Raw genomic sequence first — 18564 nt, forward strand, 5'->3', positions numbered from 1 at the left:
AAGATAGGATAAACTAGTTGTTGAGGGATAGATAGGAGTTGGCCAGAGGGGGAAAACAAAGCCAAAATAAACATAAAAACAAACCAACAAAAAACCAAGATGTCTAAGGAGAAAATTTCTAACATAAAAAAATAAGAAAGGGAACGGCACATTTAGAAACCACATACTTCAGTATGCGAACATGTGTGAAATAAGAGTAGAAACCTTAAATTAAAAGGCTTGAGTCTCCATTCAAGCTTGGTATAAATTCACTTGCTTTTATGAGTTTAGGAATCGGAACAGAAAATTGCTGGAGAGAATATCTAAAGAAAGATTTGCCTAGGCTTATGCTACTATCAAGAGGTGATATTATTAAGTGAATTAGAGATATCCTAATTTCAAAGTCACTGTCAAATCAGAATTTACCCCTGCTCAGGTTTAATTGTAATACATTCCAAGGCCTTGAGTGACCTGCCCCTTGGATTTATTCATCTTTCACTAGCTCGAATCTGAGAACCGTATCAGTATTAGAATGGAAGGGTCCACTGACAAATAGTTATTTTCCTTTCATCAACTTAGTGGCAAAACATCAGTGTATTTATAAAGTTACAATTTTATATTTTTGGTTGTTTCCTGTTCCATTTCCTGACACAACTTCTCCCAATATTTAAAAGAAGAGAGAGAGAGAGAGAGAGAGAGAAAAGTACAATCCATATATATATATATATATATATATATATATATATATATAAAATTCTAATAAAATCTTCTACCAGAAAAGAAAGGCAAGGTATTTTTAATGGGATCTCCAAAATCATTTCCACATGTGATCTATGAAATCCCCACTTTGTTTCCTAGTAGGATTTGTTTGTTTGGTGGGGTGTGTGTGTGTGTTTTACAAAAAAAGCAGCAGCAGGATTTGTATGGTGAATGAATAATATTTTTTTAAAAATAAGACAAAAAGCCCCCTAGCACTATGCACTACACAAATACAGAAAATTTCATCTAAACATTTCAGAAAAGTATTTTATTATTATTAACCCATTACACCCCTGGTCTACCCCTTTTACAGATGAGGAACTGAAGCCTAAGGTCATGAGTGACTCAGTGGAAAAGCACTCCCTCCCCGCAAAAATACTATTTTATGTATTACTTACCTTCCTTCCCCTTATTCTATTACTAGGTACTCAAATCTATACCTATATTCACACTGAATTTACTTCCTCTTTCTTTATTTAAGAAGGATAGTTCCATGAAAGAGGCAGTCCGCTATAGTATCGATAGAATTTGGTTAGAATTCAGATCTAGACTGTGGTTCTGACTCTAACTCGACCTCCTGTAAAACCCTGGAGTGGTACCACCTTCTCCAAATTGGGACAGATATAAGGAAAAACTCAGATAAAGAATGTAAATGGGCACCTGGGTGGCTCAGTCCTTGGGTCCCTGCCTTCAGCTCAGGTCATGATCTCAGGGTCCTGGGATCGAGCCCCGCTTCGGGAAGCCTGCTCCCCCACCACAACCCCCGCTTGTGTTCTTGCTCTCGCTGTCTCTCTCTCTGTCACATCAACAAATAAAATCTTTACATTCTTTTTTTTTTTTTTTTTTTTAAGAATTATTCCCAGCCCACATTCCCCACACCAGTGAAAGCATGTGCTGTAAGAAGAGTTGAGCACAAAATCCACAAACACTTAAGTTTCTCTCTGCTCTCCACCTTGATTCTCTGCCCAATGGCCTTGCCCATTTAGGGCCATCTGCCTTTTCATATGCCATCAAATACACAGATTTCACAGAGATGTGGATGGGATGGCCCACATATTAGAGAAGTTCCCACCACTCACCCACATGGGGTCACTGAGGTCCGAATCCTGCATGCGGATACAGTCCATGCTAATCTCGATCTTGTTTCTTGTACCATTTTCTGATGGCTCATCCACAAAGTTCAAGTCAATGGGCTGAACAGAACATATGGGCCTACCATAAAGGACAAATGAAAGTGTGTTAGGCAAGGAATGGGACTAAATAAAACACAAGCACCCGGCTGGTAACAAGGAGCTCTCTCTGTTTCAAAGCTGGCAAGGTTCGTTGGTTGGAGTCAGAGACTCTAGGTTCACTGTGTGCCTCAACCACATGTCAAATGAGTCATCTCAGGTGGTTCAAGTCCTATTTGTACAGTGGGAATCATGATCCCTGACCTTGTCTGAGAATTGCTGGGTAGAACATGGGAGAAAAACGGTGCATCAGGAAATGAGTATTTTAAACCCTATCCCTTAGAGTATGAAGTACTCTATACTCTTTTATCTTCCTCTGAATTTACTTACTTATCCAAACTTGATCTTAATAAAGGAGAAAATAATCATTTTCCCAGTAAGGCATAAGTGATAACAAAATTTAATATTTTACCTTCCCAGCGGGTATTTGTGTTGAAACAGCAAATAAGAACTTTTAAGCCAAAGGAACAGATTTGGGGTATCAAGGGAGTCACTGGAGAAGTTACTTAGAGTTAGGCAGAAGAGCCCCCAACTTTTTAAAATTTAAATTCAATTAATTAACATATAATATCTTATTAGTTTCAGAGGTAGAATTCAGTGATTCATCAGTTGCATATAATCCCCAGACCTCCTTACATCACGTGCCCTCCTTAATGCCCATCACCCAGTTACCCTACTCTCTGAACCCCCCACCCTTCCAGCAACAGTTTGTTTCCTATGATCAAGAGTCTCTTATGGTTTGAGGAAAGCCCTTCTGATACTCCAAAATTATACCACCTTGGAATAATGATCTTTTGGTGTAAACCGAGTAAACCTCTACTGAATTTTGAACCCAGAAATACTATTGGAGAAAATTAATTTTTCTAACAATAGTGACTGAATTTTATCGATTTTAGAAACATGCCCTAGTAAGCAATATATATTTTTTAAAGATTTTATTTATTTATTTATTTGACAGATAGATCACAAGTAGGCAGAGAGGCAGGCAGAAAGAGGAAGGGAAGCATGCTCCCTGCTGAGCAGAAAGCCCAATACGGGGCTTGATCCCAGGACCCTGGGATCAGGACCTGAGCCGAAGGCAGAGGCTTTAACCCACTGAGCCACCCAGGCGCCCCGTAAGCAATATTTTTATACTCTCTACCTATTTATAGTAATTCAAATACAACATATTTTGGCTTCTTTGATACTCACTGTTCCAGAAAATCCCAGATATGCTGGAAGACCTCTGGACTGAGGAATTCATTTGTCTGTGTGCTCTGTGACATAGTGGATCGGTAATAACTTTCTTTCCAAGAGAAATGAGCTGGGGTTTCTACAAACCTTAAAAGGACAAAAAAGAAATTACAATTATAGTTTCTGTATTCAGGATATTGAATATTAAAACTAAAACATACTTAATCAAGACATCTCAGGTGACTCTTCAAATTCATGCAGTCATATAAAGCAAATTTCAGAAAGTTGCATGGTTGGTGTTTTGTTGGGCAGTGTCAGGGATCCCTGGACATAAAGTCAGATAATCACATCCTCTATCAAATTCTTTTGTAACTAAAAATGCTGTTACACTCTACACTTCCACTACCCAGCATCTATGTTCTGAAGATTTCAGAAAGAAAATAAACATTCCCTCATTAAGTCTGACAGCCAGGGTGACCTATTATTAAACCTGTTTTATAAACGTCTCAACAGATTATCTGTCCATTCTGCCTCCAGCTGGTAAAAAGCAGAATCAGAAAACAGAAAGGATTTCAGAAAATTTAAACTTCATCCACAGTAAAATCACCCCTCTCATCACTCCTTTCTTAACATGGTGCCCAGGGAAAATAAATGCAAACCTCTGAACCTATATTTTTTTCTTTTATTAATCCCTGTGTGTGCCGGTGGTTTTTAATTGGAGTGTAAAATTCTGTGTTGGACTAAAGGATAGGTACACATCTGAGTATGCTGTAAATGAATGCTATTTCTGTTTGCTCCATTTTGTTGCTATCCCCAAGTTTGCCTTTACTTAAACAAAACAAAATAAAACAAAAACAACAAACAAACAAAAAACCTCTCGATCCCTCTATATGTGAAGTAAAATGCCAGCTTTCTCAGGTGGGGCTGTCTCCAAGTCTGTGTATTATCTACACAGATCATCTCAGTCTATGATTCACTGTGATTATCAGTGGACTCATTTTACCCCAGGATGAAATCAGCTAAGCTCTTAATCATTACTGTTAATATCACCAAGTGTTAATAAATAGTGTACTAAGATAGTCAATCATCTTAAATTTGCAAATGAATACTCTGGTCTAGTTACAGAATAGAAGACAGTAACATTGGGTTTATTGTTGATAATCCCCAAACTATATGAAGAAGCACAATCATTTACTCAAGTTAAACACATAGAATCTATTACTTACTAGCAAGAATAAAGGTCATTGAAAATAAACAACAAATAAGACTGTCTCACTCTCTAAGAAGGTACAGAAGGTAAGACAAGAAACCAAATGTCCAATAAATATAGTAAGAGTCTATCATCTCATCTGAGGGATCAAAGAAAGAGCCTTAAACAATCTGAAGAAATTAGCTCTGCCAGGTAAGGATTAATGATATGAGTGAGCAGTCTAGGGCAACAGTCATAAACAAAATACTAAAATGGAAAATAACTTAGTGTATGTGAGAAAGTCGCAAGCAACTCTGTTTGCACAGTTTAAGATCTGGGGCAGAGAGTGCCAGAAAAATAGAGCTGGGGAGTGAAGAAGATAATTATATGCTACGTTCAGAGAAGCTTAAATATTTCAAAATTTCTAGTTTTTGCAAAAACATTTCTAAATGAACTTTGTATTTTGAGATCAATATAGATTCACACGCAGTTGTAATGAATTACACAGAATTCATGTGCCCTTTCCGTCATTCCCCCAATGGTAAATCACAACTTACACAACCCTTAAGAATATTATTATCAGGATATTGATATTGTATACTGCTACAATCCCCTGATCTTATTCAGAGATTCTCAGTTTTACTTGTACTCATTTGGGCGCACGCGCGCGCGCACACACACACATAGGTATTGTGAATGTATCTAGTTCTACACAAGTTTTGGATCACACGAGTAGGTTGGCTTACCCACCACCACAGTATTAAAAAAGGATTTAAAGTACAAGACTAACAGAGTACCTCTCGTATTGATAAATCTGGAAGCTGTGTGGAAGAAAGGTTTATAAGCATATCACTTTATGGGCAAAGTGGTTACACCAGTCCAGGAAAGAATCAGATGCTAGCAGAAGTAGGGATGGAGAAAGGGCAGACTAATTCATTTATCAGTGAGAAGGTTAAATCAGACATCGCTGATGTTATGTTCACATTCTCTCTCCTGTTTCTCTCTGACTTCTAAAAGACAGTCCCTGGATTTTTGATGTCACCACTAACCAGCTGCAAAACTGTGGAAGAGCCTCCCTGCTCCCTGAACTTCAGCTTCCTTGTTTGTGACATAGAGTTGCCTCACAGATGCCTACACAGTCCTCAGTGATTTCCTCCCCACAAAGCATTTCCTGGTCCCTTACTTGAAATAATCCTTCTCCTCCAAACTTTCCTGGCCTTTCATTATGACTCATCAATGCTAATTAATCCTATTTTACTTGTGCAACAATTGAGTGTAGAGGATTTTAAGTAACTTGAAGGCAAAGCCCATCGAATTTCTTAATTTTCTGTTTCCTTGAGGTTAGAGTGAAAGGAACACGGGTTTTGAAGTGAGATAGACTTGGGTTCAAATTTTAGCTCTACTACTGACATATTATAAAGTCATGGTCAAGTTACTTAACCTCTTTGTACCTTATTTTCTTCAGCTATGCTTCCTTCACGGGGTGGTGGAAAGGTCTGCTTGAAATAATGTGCTGCACATTTTCTATACAATACCTGGTAGTCAATACATTGATTGGATTAGATCAAATATATAATCTGCACCCAGGAAATACTTGCTGAATTGAACTAACAAAATAATGTATTTGAAAGGCCCCTTAAAGCTGTAAAAATGTTACACAAAAGTAATTATATCAAATCTGAATTATCCCTCATTTCTCTGCAGTTCAAATTGTTCTTTCTTTTTCCGTGTCTGCAGGCTCAAACGGTATTCCCTTTGTCTCTCATTTTCTCCTTGATCACCTTTATCCCAGGTTTGCTACATTGAATTGGGCAACAACCCCTCCCCACCTCTACCCCCACTCCAGAGCCTAATGCTTTAAGGGGACTTGATTACAAAAAATGGGAGTGGGGTTTAGAATAGATTAGCGGCTTTTAAATTGGTTTCACGTAACTCTAGGGTTTCTGGTGCCTCAGTGGGTTCACCCGATGTAAAGAAATGTCCCTACTGGTAGGACTCCAGACACTCCTTAACGCCAGCAAGTTTGACTTTTGCCGGTCTTAAGTACATTAGTGTTCCAAGCAAGATTTTATCTGAAGAAAAGTTTCTGTTAACAATTTAAAAATCTGTGGTCTCAGTTAGAAGACCTTCAAAGTGTCTCCTGTGCAAACCGAGAATGGATTCTTGGTTTCTGAATAAAGATGGCAACCATCATTGAGAGAAAGGAAGGAAGGAGATCAGCTAGTGCCACAGGGCAGGAAGAGTGAGCTAAAGCCTACCCATCTTCAGAGGCTTTGCCTTTGGGTGAATCTCAGTATCAATTTACTCATAGAACAATCACTCTGTTCAAATGGTTTTGTCAAATCAGTCACACCCAGAGATAGGAAGTCATCACTTTTCTTTTTTTTTTTTTCTTTCCAGCTTGTTTTTTTATGGATGACCTCTCCTACACTCTGCATTAACTCAGAATGGAAAAAAAGAAAGAAAGAAAGAAAGAAAGAAAGAAAGAAAGAAAGAAAGAAAGAAAGAAAGAAAAAAAGAAAAAGAACCCTACTCTGTAGAATGTGACCTGAAAACCCCAAAAGGTATCTCCTAATAGTCTGCCTTCCCTCCTGCTCTTCCTGTTCTGTCCTAGAAGTCACCACTCAAATCTCTTACGTTAAGTTTCTTTCAGAACTCCCCCAAAATCTCCAAATCTACTATTTCATAATTCAACACAACCTTAATTTTATAGAGGGATTTTAGAATTAATAGGATTCCGAGACCATCTAGCCTACTTTTTTCTTATTTAATAGATGGAAAAACTAAAATCTAAAAAGAACCAGTTCACCCCAGCGATATGGTATTCAACATAGATCTTTACCCCTCAGTCCCAGAAGAATGAACTGATGCATCAGACATGAATTACCCAACCTTTGGCCTCTTGAAACAGTTCCCATACTTAACATTTTCTGGGTATTTAAAACCTGCTTACTCCCCTTTAGGATATCCAAACTCAATACTCTGAAAGTAGAAGCATATTTGATTAGATATCCTCTAATTCCCTTAACAAAACAAAGCAGCATTTAATAGTGAAGTAGACCAGGAACTCACTGGCTGTTCCTAAACTTCCTGACTGAAAGGCTCCTTTGGCAGGAAGTCATTCCTTTTGGAAGAGCGAGAATGAGGTATGGGGAATTCCAGGAAAGCAGACCTGGAGGGCTCTCTCAGTAACTGTGCACACACTTGGAAAGATGGTGTCACCAAGAATCTAAATCTTTGAGGACCACATAGAATGTCAAAGTAGGTTGTGCCTTTAAAGACTGTCTAGTCTTGTTACCTTATTTCACAAGGAAACTGAGGCTGAAATCTGAAAAATTTAGCCTAGATCCACTGCCATGCTAGAATACTAGAAAATTTAGCCTAGATCCACTGCCATGCTGCCATACTAGAATACTGAAAGCAGACTGTTCAATATTCTGGAATTTTCCAAGCCAGTTGTAAACATAGTCATTATTATAATTTATTATGAAGTATTAAACTTCAAATTAAATTATACTAAAAGCAAAGATAATAAATATTCAAAACTGGTCATTTCCTAATTATTTTACTATTATCTGTGTTCTTGAAAGCCATTTAAAAAATAATGTAGTGAAATTGTTCAGATTAAAAAAATCCTCTGTGAATTTATTGCTGTACTCATCTAATAATGTATTTTAGTCCAAGGCTTATGAGCAAAGGACTCAACAATACCTATCGTGAATATTACATGAAAGGCTATGTAGGAGATTTAGTGATGAATGAGGCATTTATCTTGCTCCTTTGATAGTTTTTCATAGCTTGGTGTCAGAAATAGAACACTTCCAATATTTGTCTAATTCTTACCTTTTGTCATAAGCTTTTATGCTCCTAATTTTCCAATGGACTGTGACCTCCTAAAGAGCAGAAAAGCCAGCATGGGCCATTCATTGGTCTGTACTCTCTCTGTCTGTGATTGGCAGGAAAGGATTGTCATTGATTATGACAGAAATTCGTTTCAGTGGGTCTGCTTTTCCAGTTTTCCACATGACAATTTTAAGCTCAGAGAGGATAAGGAAATTGTTCAAGGTCACTCAGCTAGTAAATGATAGAGTTGGGCTTGTTATTTATTTATGAAAGAGCTGGGCTTTAAATTTAAGATTGTAGGACTTCAGAGCTCATGCTTTATTAAATTATATGTATATATATATATATATATATATATATATATACACACATGGTTCTAATTTTCATTCATCTCAAAATTTGAGCAATATAAAGTGTTTTTCATAGTTCAGAGGATTTTTTTTTCTGTAAAAGAATAAAATTTCCTACTGATTCTGTCTCAATCACAAGAGTTACCATTTTTTCTTCAAATGAATAGGAAATGGTGTGGAAAAAAGCAAGTACTGGTCAGTGAATGATATGGACAGAATATCTGTCCTTTCTGCAGATTCTCAATATTGAGATTCTACAGATTCCTCATAGGATTTGACTCTCAAATGTAGTGTAAGAAAAGACAGCTGAGGTCCCTATTGTCCCAAGGGGACTTGAATACTCAAATACTGTAGGAATAACCCCAGTTCTCAAACTCTGAACCTGACTTCTTCTGTATATCCTTGTATCCTTCCAACAAATTTCTCAATCCCTCACATTAATGCCAAAGCCTTTTATACCAACCTTTTTGGATCTTCCCCAGAACAAGTCTTCCAGTTAGCCTCAGGAGCATTCCAAATCACATAAATCTATTTTTATTTTTAGTTTGGAAACACTTCTATATTTTCAGTTTACTCTGATATTATGATAACTATTATGATTATTGATTGTCATATTTAATTTTAGGGATGCCAAAGAGCATCTGGATGTCTTTTAATGAATTTCTTCATCATTACAATCAACCATGCCCAAGAGCCCTGGAGGAGTAAATTTATTCCTATACCTGAGATATGTCCACCTCCAGAAAGCGACTTACATAAGCTAAACCAAGTCCATTAACAACTTTTCTTCATTAAATGGAATTCTTGCCTTTCAACTTCATGCTGAAAAATGACCAGTCTGTTCCTTAACTCTATTCACCCCATCATCAAACTCATATGCCAGCTTCACTCCTGGCAAAGAAAAGTTACTTGGGCAGAAAGCATTATAGAATATATCTTGAAATATTCATTTGCCACAATTTGAACAACGAAGTGTCGTATCCAAGAAATTTCATTTTATATTTTATTAGTGAACTAATGAACTAAATTCTTAAGAAAGTCTCTTTTGTATCTTTCAATATCTGTTTATCCTTCATTCTGCCATAATTAGTTCGCTTCCCTTTCATATTCAGAAGACTTTTCTCTTCCCACTACCACCTGTCTAAAGATCTGATTGGCCACAGCTTGCTTCTGCCATAACCCTATATTGTGTACACCAAACTCCCAATCTTCCCAACAAAGTCTATATATCTAGTGTCAACTCATCAGTTTCTAACTCTGAGGGAGTGATCTTTTCTTCTCTCAAGTACCAAACCCTCTAATTCCCATATTTTGTGTTTCATTCTCTATCCTAACAAATTGTGCCTTAAAAGTAATGATTTCTCTGACTGCAGCCCCCATCTCTTATACCCTCAGCCCACTGTACCTTCCTCCTGCCCTCATTTCATTTGTCAGCAGTCTCTCCCAACTGATGTGTGATCATCAGTCTTGTCTCAACAGGATTTTTATCATGCTTCTCCTTCCCTGACTCAGAATTTATAATCACTCACCTTTGTGTCCTGGACAAAATCTAATCAGACCTCATCCCTCATCTTTTTTATTCCTTTGGACAAACGCCCTATTCCAAATTATTTAGCCAGCTGTTCCTACAGGTTGTTTCTCTTTACCCCTGAGTCTTTTCAAATTATGACCTCCTCTACTCCACCACCATCTTCCCCCAGGTCACAATCATTACTTTTGCTACCATTCAGTACAAAACTCAGCTAGTAAGCATGCTGCAATACATTAAAATTTTGTGTCCAGTCCAAAATTCATAGACAGACATTTAATCCCCAATGTGATAGTATTTCGAGGTGGGGCCTTTGGGAGATAATTAGGTCTTGATGGTAGAGCCCCTATGAATAGGATTCATGCCCTTATAAAAGGAGCCCCAGAGAGTTCTTTCTCCCTTTCACTATGTGAGGTTATAGAGAGTGAAGACTGCCATCTAAGAACTAGGAAACAGAACTTCACAAGAACCAAATCTGCCAGCGCCTTGATCTTGGACTTCCCAGCCATCAGAATGGTGAAAAATAAATTTCTGTTGTTTATAAGCTACCTAATCTATGGTATTTCATTATAGCAGCCTGAATAGACTAAGATATCTATACTTTTTTGTTTATTGTTTGAGTTTACTTCCTCAGTTTGGCATGTTTTAAGCATTCTTGTCCTTCATTGATTCTCCTGTAATCTACCTATATTGAAATGATGTTTTCATTTTGTCTACACAGGTCCTCTAACAAATGAGGAAGTGGGAGTCAAACCCCATATTACTACTTTCCTGGTTCTTTACAGCAGAGTTATAGGGGGGAAAATGTGAAAGCTTTTTATTTCTCATCCTCTACACTTTCTTTCTATAAATGAGACTCCCAGGGATTTTATTCACAGTTCCAAGGAAGCCCACAGAGTTCTAGTAATAAACCCAGAGCACCCTGGATCCCTTGAAAAGCTCTGAAGAAAGTGGACAATTACAACTTTTTTGGAGTATTTCAGTGACTCAGAGAGTTAGGTGTTGGACTCTTGATTTCGGCTCAGGTCATGACCACAGGGTCGTGAGATCAAGCCCACACAGAGTCTGCTTGGAATCCTCTCTCTCCCTCTCTCTTTGCCCCTCCTCTCTCTCTCTCTCTCTCTCTCTCTCTCTCTCTCTCTTTCTCTAAATAAATAAACAAATAAAATCCTAAAACAAAACAAAACATTTTTGTAAACTGAGCAGTCTCTCTAAATCTAAGAATATATTACATAAGAAAGTTATCATTCAACATCTCTCTCCTGTATTCAATTGGTCAGTGAATAGTCTGATCCATTTCAGTTTAGAATTTGGCATCTGGCAAATGATAATGATAGGAGAAACTCGAGTCCATCTTGCTCTAATGCCATGTTAACATCACAACATGCAAATACAGACACATGCAAGCTTATGCACAGGAAACTTATCTATAACCTGCCCCCAAATTAGAATTTAGGAGACATTTGAATAGCTGTAATTACCATGACATCAGGCTTTGGATATGGTAGGGTTTTGCAGCAATGTGAGGACCTGATAAGAAGTTCCATGACTTGGATGTGTACTCAATGAGTTCTGGAAGAACTATGGGGAAATACATATCTACAGAGAAGTTTTCTTAGGATTGAGTAATGTGCTGAACTGAATTTAGAAAAAAGAAAAAAAAAAAAAGAAAAAACAAAACTAACTTAAGAAAATGGGGAAAAATAAAAGTAGGCCTTTTGGAGGCAAATAGAAGACCAGAAGATCTCAGGGTTGGAGGACCTTAATGGTCAGTCACCTAGTCCACCTGGAAAATAGAGATCATGGATAGAGACAGAGGTCTATCAGTGAGGGTGATCTTGCAATGTCAGCTGAGGAGGATGTCACTACCACATGGGGTTCTTTATTCTTTGTCAGAGAACTCCAAGTTGAGTGGTTTTCAGAAATTGAAGAAAAGTCCACTTCCCTATAAACCTCCAGAATTTCATTGGGTTCGTTCAGAAAATACTCCACTTGTAGTGGCCTTCAATTTTTTCTCATAGACCTGTTTTGGGAATCTGATTATAGCAATAGCCTCACACAATAAATGCAAGAAAAAGGCAAAAGAAAGAAATGTACATACTGACATATACATAAATGATTGTGTTTGAATTTCAAAGATTTTATGAATCTCTTCCACATTCCAACCCACCTCCCATAGCTGGAAGCCAAGTTAAGAATCTGCAGTGTAATCCTTCATCTAGACCAGCTGTGGACAAATTACAATCCATAGACCAAATCTGGCCCCCACTGCCTGTATTTGGGGAAAACAAATTTTTAGACACAGCAAAATTTGTTTGTTTATGTATTATATATGGATGCTTTTGAACAACAACAGCAGAATTGAAAGAACTTCAATAGCAAGCATATGGCCCCAAAAGTCTAATATATTTATTATCTGACCCTTCACAAAAAATGCTTGACAACCTCTAATATACATGAAAGATCTTCTGAGATTTTAAAACAAATATAGCTTAAATTGATTAATATTGAGAGAAGTTGGAAAAACTTTCTCATGGTCAGTTACATTCATATGGGGAGTATAAAAGAGGAATAACAATTTGCTCAGCACTGAACTCATGGAGTGGCAAACAACTTGAAAATCAGAAGTGGATCTAAAAATAAGAAATGATCTTGGACCAATTGCAAAACAAAAACAAAAACAAAACAAAACAAACAACAGAAGACCAAAGAATATGCTTCTCACCCTGAATGCTTAAGACTACTATCTGATCATTTATTATAGTCAAACACTAGAAGATGATAAATTATCATCAGATCCAGTCAAAACTTCTCTTTTCTTGCTTCAGTGCATACCTTGTATTGTAATTATTCATATACTTGTGTAATCATCTCCGTTCATATATTATTATTTTAAATATCTCATGGTGATCCAATTCATAGAGTATATCTTACACACATGGGGGTCAACATTTTATTGCTACAGAAATAGTGAGTCACATTTGTTATACTTCAATATGAAATGATGTCCACATATGTCTCATTTGATAGTCATATTCTGAACTGTGTACTGTCTGAACTCTATATCTGTGTACTGTCTGAATTGTTATTTTGGAGGTCAAAAATGGTGAGATACAGCAGGTATATATAGCTCAAATTCATAGAGTGGGTATTATTGCTAATATTCTGTAGCTTAATAGCTGATTAAAAGACATGTTAATATCATATATTTCAAGAGTGAGTGGCACATTCGGCTCTTGAGCCTCATTCTTAGGAGTGATTAGATGAACGGCCGCTAAGAAAGTAATAGTGAGGGACATTCATATTGAATAATAAGAGATTTGGGGGGTTTTTTAAACATAAATTTGTCTAACCTATACAAAATATACTAAATATTATCTATAATTTATAGCAAAACAATTTTACATGTTTATGGGCTATGTATGTGATGGGCTGAGGAATTAGTAGTAAAATAAAATTTGAAAAAAGAACTAAGGCAGGAAGTTGAGAACCCAAGAACAAACTCTTTAGAGCACCCCACCCCCACCAATTTGCTAAATTAGCTTACTGGCTCCCTTCAAAGTAAGGGCACCATCTATTTTCACCTGTCCTCGCTCCATTTGTTCCAAGTCTTAGTACAGAAAAAGCTTAACTTAAAAATTTTAAGATGTATTTTATTTTATCATAATAAATGAAAAGATTTGGGGTATATAAAAAATAGAAGTTTTTAAACATGAAAAATCAATTATTTTGCTAGTCCTGATCCTCACAATTCCCTTCATTTTCTTTGTTATCTTCATTCGACTTCCTTTGGGCCTTGCTTTACCCTTTTTACAAAAGGGTTTTACAAGTTCTATCTTGTGTATGAAGGTCACATTACCAGGTTCATGTAATCCCTTCACATTCAACATACCAGCTGTGGACAAATTACCACCCATGGACCATGCTTATTTCAATAATTTGTCCTGGTAAATTTTATTCTAAGTAAATTAAACATACAAATTGGTTGAGGGGAGGAAATAAATTTTATATAATAAGAGATCTTGAAATTTAGAGATTTTTTTTTGAATGGGATCTGATACATGTTAAAGGCTAGTACCTAGCAATAATGTTTGATATTTAATTAATCAATCATGAGGATTTAGGTCTTAAGCAACACATTTATGAACATTGTTTTGAGAGAAACCAGGAGAAAAAGAGAGAGACCTTCCTATCTCTGGTTCATACTCTATGGACTTCTATATATATTTTTAGATCACTTATTTAAAATTGTATTATATATTTACTTGTACATTGTCAGTTTTCCTCCACAAGAATGTAAATTCAATAGGAGCAGATTGCCTTGTTCACTGCTGGATCTCCAAGGCCTAGAACAGTGCCTGGAAGTGCTCCATAATGCTTTTTAATACAGAATGAGAGCTTAAGAGATTTCCTGAATTCGAATCCTATCTGTGTCTAACTGTTTCTCTCTCCAAATACACCCCACCCCAAGTTCCTAACACGGCAATGTTAGTCATTGCCTCAGTTTCACTTTAAAGATGTGAAGAAATTATGCTATGAATAGTTAAGAAAGTACCACATTACAGCGTCCTGAAGACAAAAATTTACATATATGTAAGATATGCAAAGATATATTCATATCCTAATAAATAAAGAATTCCTGACATAATAATGGGACATTCACAAACATTTGTTGAATGAATGAATGACCTTTGTTCACACAGACTAGCAGAGTTAGTGTACAAATACAGATCAAATTGTTTCCCAAGTGTTTATTCTTTCTGATGGGTCACAGTGACTTTGGTGGGGAAATGGGTCATTACAACAATGAAAGAGAAAAATTAAAAACAAAAGCAAAAATGAACACAAGAATAAAGAGAAAGGTACACCTCAGAAGATCCTAAGGACTTTCATGGATGACAACCCCATAAAAATGTTCACAATGTGATCCTGAATCATTAGGATGAGTTCACATCGAGCATACTATTCTTGGTTAAAAAAAACAGAGAAGTATGCCTTATTCTAAGAAATATCTACCTTCTAATATTTTTTTAAAAATACTCTTTAAAGAGCACATGTTTATCTAGAAAATAGAACTGCCCAGAATGACACATTTCTTAAGGGCTCCTGGTAGACAATTTTGTTTTTACTAAGACGGTATGGCTCTTTGTTCTTTCTGATCATATCTTGTCTTACAGTTTCTAACGGAGTAGTTGGCTCTTGGAGACAAAGTTCACATTACCATTTATTTATTTCAGTAGTCTGACACAGTAGCAGGCACCAAGTGGGTGTCAAATAAACGCTTGTAGAAGGAAATATTTGGAAAGTAGAGTACATATGACAAAGCCAATAATCAGAGCAGAAACAACACTTACTATGCAATTGCTTCTGTGGGCAAGTTTCTCCACGATATGCCTGAAAGGCATTACTTTTCATACTTTATGATGTAAATGCAAATATTATCCCATTTTACAGATAAGAAAACTGAAGCCAAGTGGCAAGTTACTTCCTCCTGAGCACCTGGTAACTGGAAGGATGGCCAGCCTGGAGTCTAAAGGATTTGGTTTCAGAGTCTCCAGGTCTGTTAATTACAAAGTTAATGACTATGTGCAAGTTATCCCACCTCTCTAAACCTCAATTTCCATATCTGAAACAGTGAAAAAAGGGATAGGCAAGAAAGAAGGTCTTGGTGTCTTACCATGGAAGGTCACCTTACTTCTTCAGCAAGGGGCAGTCGGCGTCATGCTTGAAAGTTCAACAGCACTACCTGACCCACAATCGGAAAATACAAATTCCCTGTCCTTACCTCCCAAAGATTCTCTTTCAGCCGATCTGGAATGAGGCTCAAAACCTGCACTTTAAAGAAACCGTGTGTGCAAAGATACAACTTGGGGATTCACCTACATTCTAATCCCTTTAAGACTGTCATAAAAAAAAAAAAAAACAAAAAAAACAGAGCACCTTGATAAATCTACATTTTCTCCAGATATCCATCCTCACATAGGCAAGGTATTATCACAGTCTTCACTGAAATGTGTTTTTATCAGTTAAATAAAACAGCATGGTGTAACAATTACAGTTAATATTTTTAATACAGCCTCTACGCTAGGCATCATTCTTAATGCTTTATGGATATTAACTCACTTAATCCATCCAACAACCCATGATTAAGTTTGACTCTCTTAAACCTCATTTTATAGATTAGGCAACCGAGGCACAAAGAACGTAAGTAATTACCCCAAAGCACACACTCTGTACATGAGGGCAGCAAACTCCACAGGCTGGTTCCAGATTCTGTTTCTAACTCTCACACTGGGCAGACTCTCCCAGGGACAAGCGGAGGTCAGAACTCTGGCTTTCAGGTGATCTTAGTCGAGTCCCTGCTCCTCTCTAGGATTCAAGTTCCCTTCAAGGAAGTGAGGGGGCTGCCCCTAGAGATCTTTTAGGCCCCCTGGTCCGAAAATCCTATCGTTCATTTTATAGGAGCTTTTTGACCTTGTTATCTGAAGGTCCAAGGCTCTAGAATTACTGACAGTAAGACACGTTCTCTCTTCTAGAACTGCCCCATTATTTTTTCTTTACCTGTCAATTCCAAAAACTTTCCTCTGAGTTGCTGGTCCTTTGTTCTTTCTTCTTGGTGAGAAAACCAAAGACACTTCAGTCTAGAACCAGAGGAGAGATCTGTCTCCACAGACTTCCTTCCGAGTCCTGCTCTTTTAGTAATCAGGCTTCTAAACTGCTTCCACCTGAGCCTATTCGAACCTCATTACTCTCCCAAAGAGGCCCACCAGCTTCTTGTCCCTACTTTCTTATTCGTTTGAGCAACAGTTCTCTTCAGACATCTTCCTGGACTGTCCTCTTTATGCTGTTACTTCTGTGTTGCCATCCCCTTCCATGCTTCAGCTCTCAGGCTTCTTTTAGCTTCGTGTTTCTCAAATCTGGCTACCCTTTGGGATACATGCGGTGGGGGGCGGGGGTGCTAATATACAGATGCCTGGGTGTGACCCCAAACCAATTAAATCAGAATTTTGAAGAACAGAATCTGGGAAGGAGCATTATGGAAAAATTTAGAAGTCCCACAGGAGATTCCAATGTGTGGCATAGTTAAGCATCATTGGTGTCTAGTGCTGGTGATTCTCTAATGGGGAGATAAGCAATTTGGAATCACCTGAACAGCTGGCTCCTCCTTACTTCCAGGGAGGGAAGTCTGGACATGAGAGGCAATCAAGGAGCCACCTTCCAGGTGGTTTGGAGAAACCCCTTGATAAAACAAATTTTTAGCTCAACCTCTCAAAGCAAGATGGACACTATACCTTCCTCTCACTCACTTGTGGCTTCTCTTGCACCAAGTTATTATTTCTAATCATCATGGGTAATGCAGAGCTCTGTCTGGACTAACTGGCTAGGGAAAAGGATTCCCTTTTCCGGTCAAAGCTTCATTTTCCCCTATGTGTAAAAGAAGGTAATTGGATTACTAGATAATCACTAAGCTTCCTTCCTATTTTATTACTCTTCTATTTTAAGGCCCCAAACCTACTGTTCCTCAACTCTTACACGACCAGCCCTGGTTCTTTCTACATTCAGCAGATGCCAAATGATGACATCAGGCAAACCTCTTCCCAGCCCCTGGTGAAGACGGCCCACTGCAAGCCAAGACCAGGGATGCAAAGGTCTTTTAAAGCTTTCTCACCACACCAAGAATGACTGCTGCCCCAGGCTTGGTTCAGGCCTCTGGGTCATCACAGAGGTCCTCCCTTCAGTATCCCCTGACAGTGACCCCATCGGACACCAGTCCCTCTCCACATTTCTAGGCTTCCCGCCTTTTGTGGGAAGACAGCCCAGGGAAACACAGGAGCTGGTTACAGGCTAACTGCAGTGCGGCCCTGGATGCCTTCTTCTGTTTGCTCACTTTGTCTTAGAGGGAGATGGCCCAGTCTGTGAGGAGGTGCTTGCTGACCAATGTGTGGCAGAGATGCCATAGCCCAAGTCTCTCCCTTTCCCTCCCTACCAGCTTTCAGCTGGGAGATGTACCACCTAAACGTGTAGGAGACAATGTTCCCTAAGGCCACTTACACTGATCTCTTGTATAGGTACTGTGTACGAGTATGTGCCCCCCCACAAGAAATTAGAACATACCTCAAATCATAATGATATTAAGAATACTAAAATTAATATTTGACAAGATGAAAAATTACAGTGAGGCATGTTTGTGGGTTTTGACCTGCCCTCCAGTAGGCATATCCTCTCCCTCTTTGCCCTAGCTCCTTGACTTTTGAATTTGGGAATGGAGAAAAGAGAAAAGGAAAAGAAAGAAAAAAAAATTAGCAAGAGTATTTTAGTTAATCTGCAAAACACAGGCCTTTGAGTCAGAGGTTGGTGGTAAGGGGATGAAATATTTGTGGCTTGAGTTTGCCGGGGAGGATGGGTTTGGGGCAGGGTTTGGTGGAAAACTGGAGAGAAAAATAAAGAAGAAAGGAACAAGTGTGTACCTCAAGGCTATGAACTGGCTCCTCTTTAACATCCTTCCAAAGACCA

General features: G+C 37.9%; 1 protein-coding gene across 3 annotated transcripts in view; it reads right to left on the bottom strand.

Annotated features, from left to right (window-relative positions):
- Positions 1-18564, bottom strand: part of TP63 (tumor protein p63) — a 223561-nt gene that overhangs the window by 138599 nt on the left and 66398 nt on the right. For all 3 annotated transcript variants that reach the window (XM_059163147.1, XM_059163146.1, XM_059163150.1), the window contains exons 2-3: positions 3159-3287; positions 1818-1950 (exon numbers count right to left, since the gene is read on the bottom strand). In XM_059163147.1, coding sequence (XP_059019130.1) covers positions 1818-1950; positions 3159-3287 — 262 coding nt within the window. The remainder of the gene's footprint in view (positions 1-1817; positions 1951-3158; positions 3288-18564) is intronic.

Source organism: Mustela lutreola, chromosome 2, assembly GCF_030435805.1.
Source record: "Mustela lutreola isolate mMusLut2 chromosome 2, mMusLut2.pri, whole genome shotgun sequence".
In the NCBI taxonomy this organism is placed as follows: domain Eukaryota; kingdom Metazoa; phylum Chordata; class Mammalia; order Carnivora; family Mustelidae; genus Mustela; species Mustela lutreola.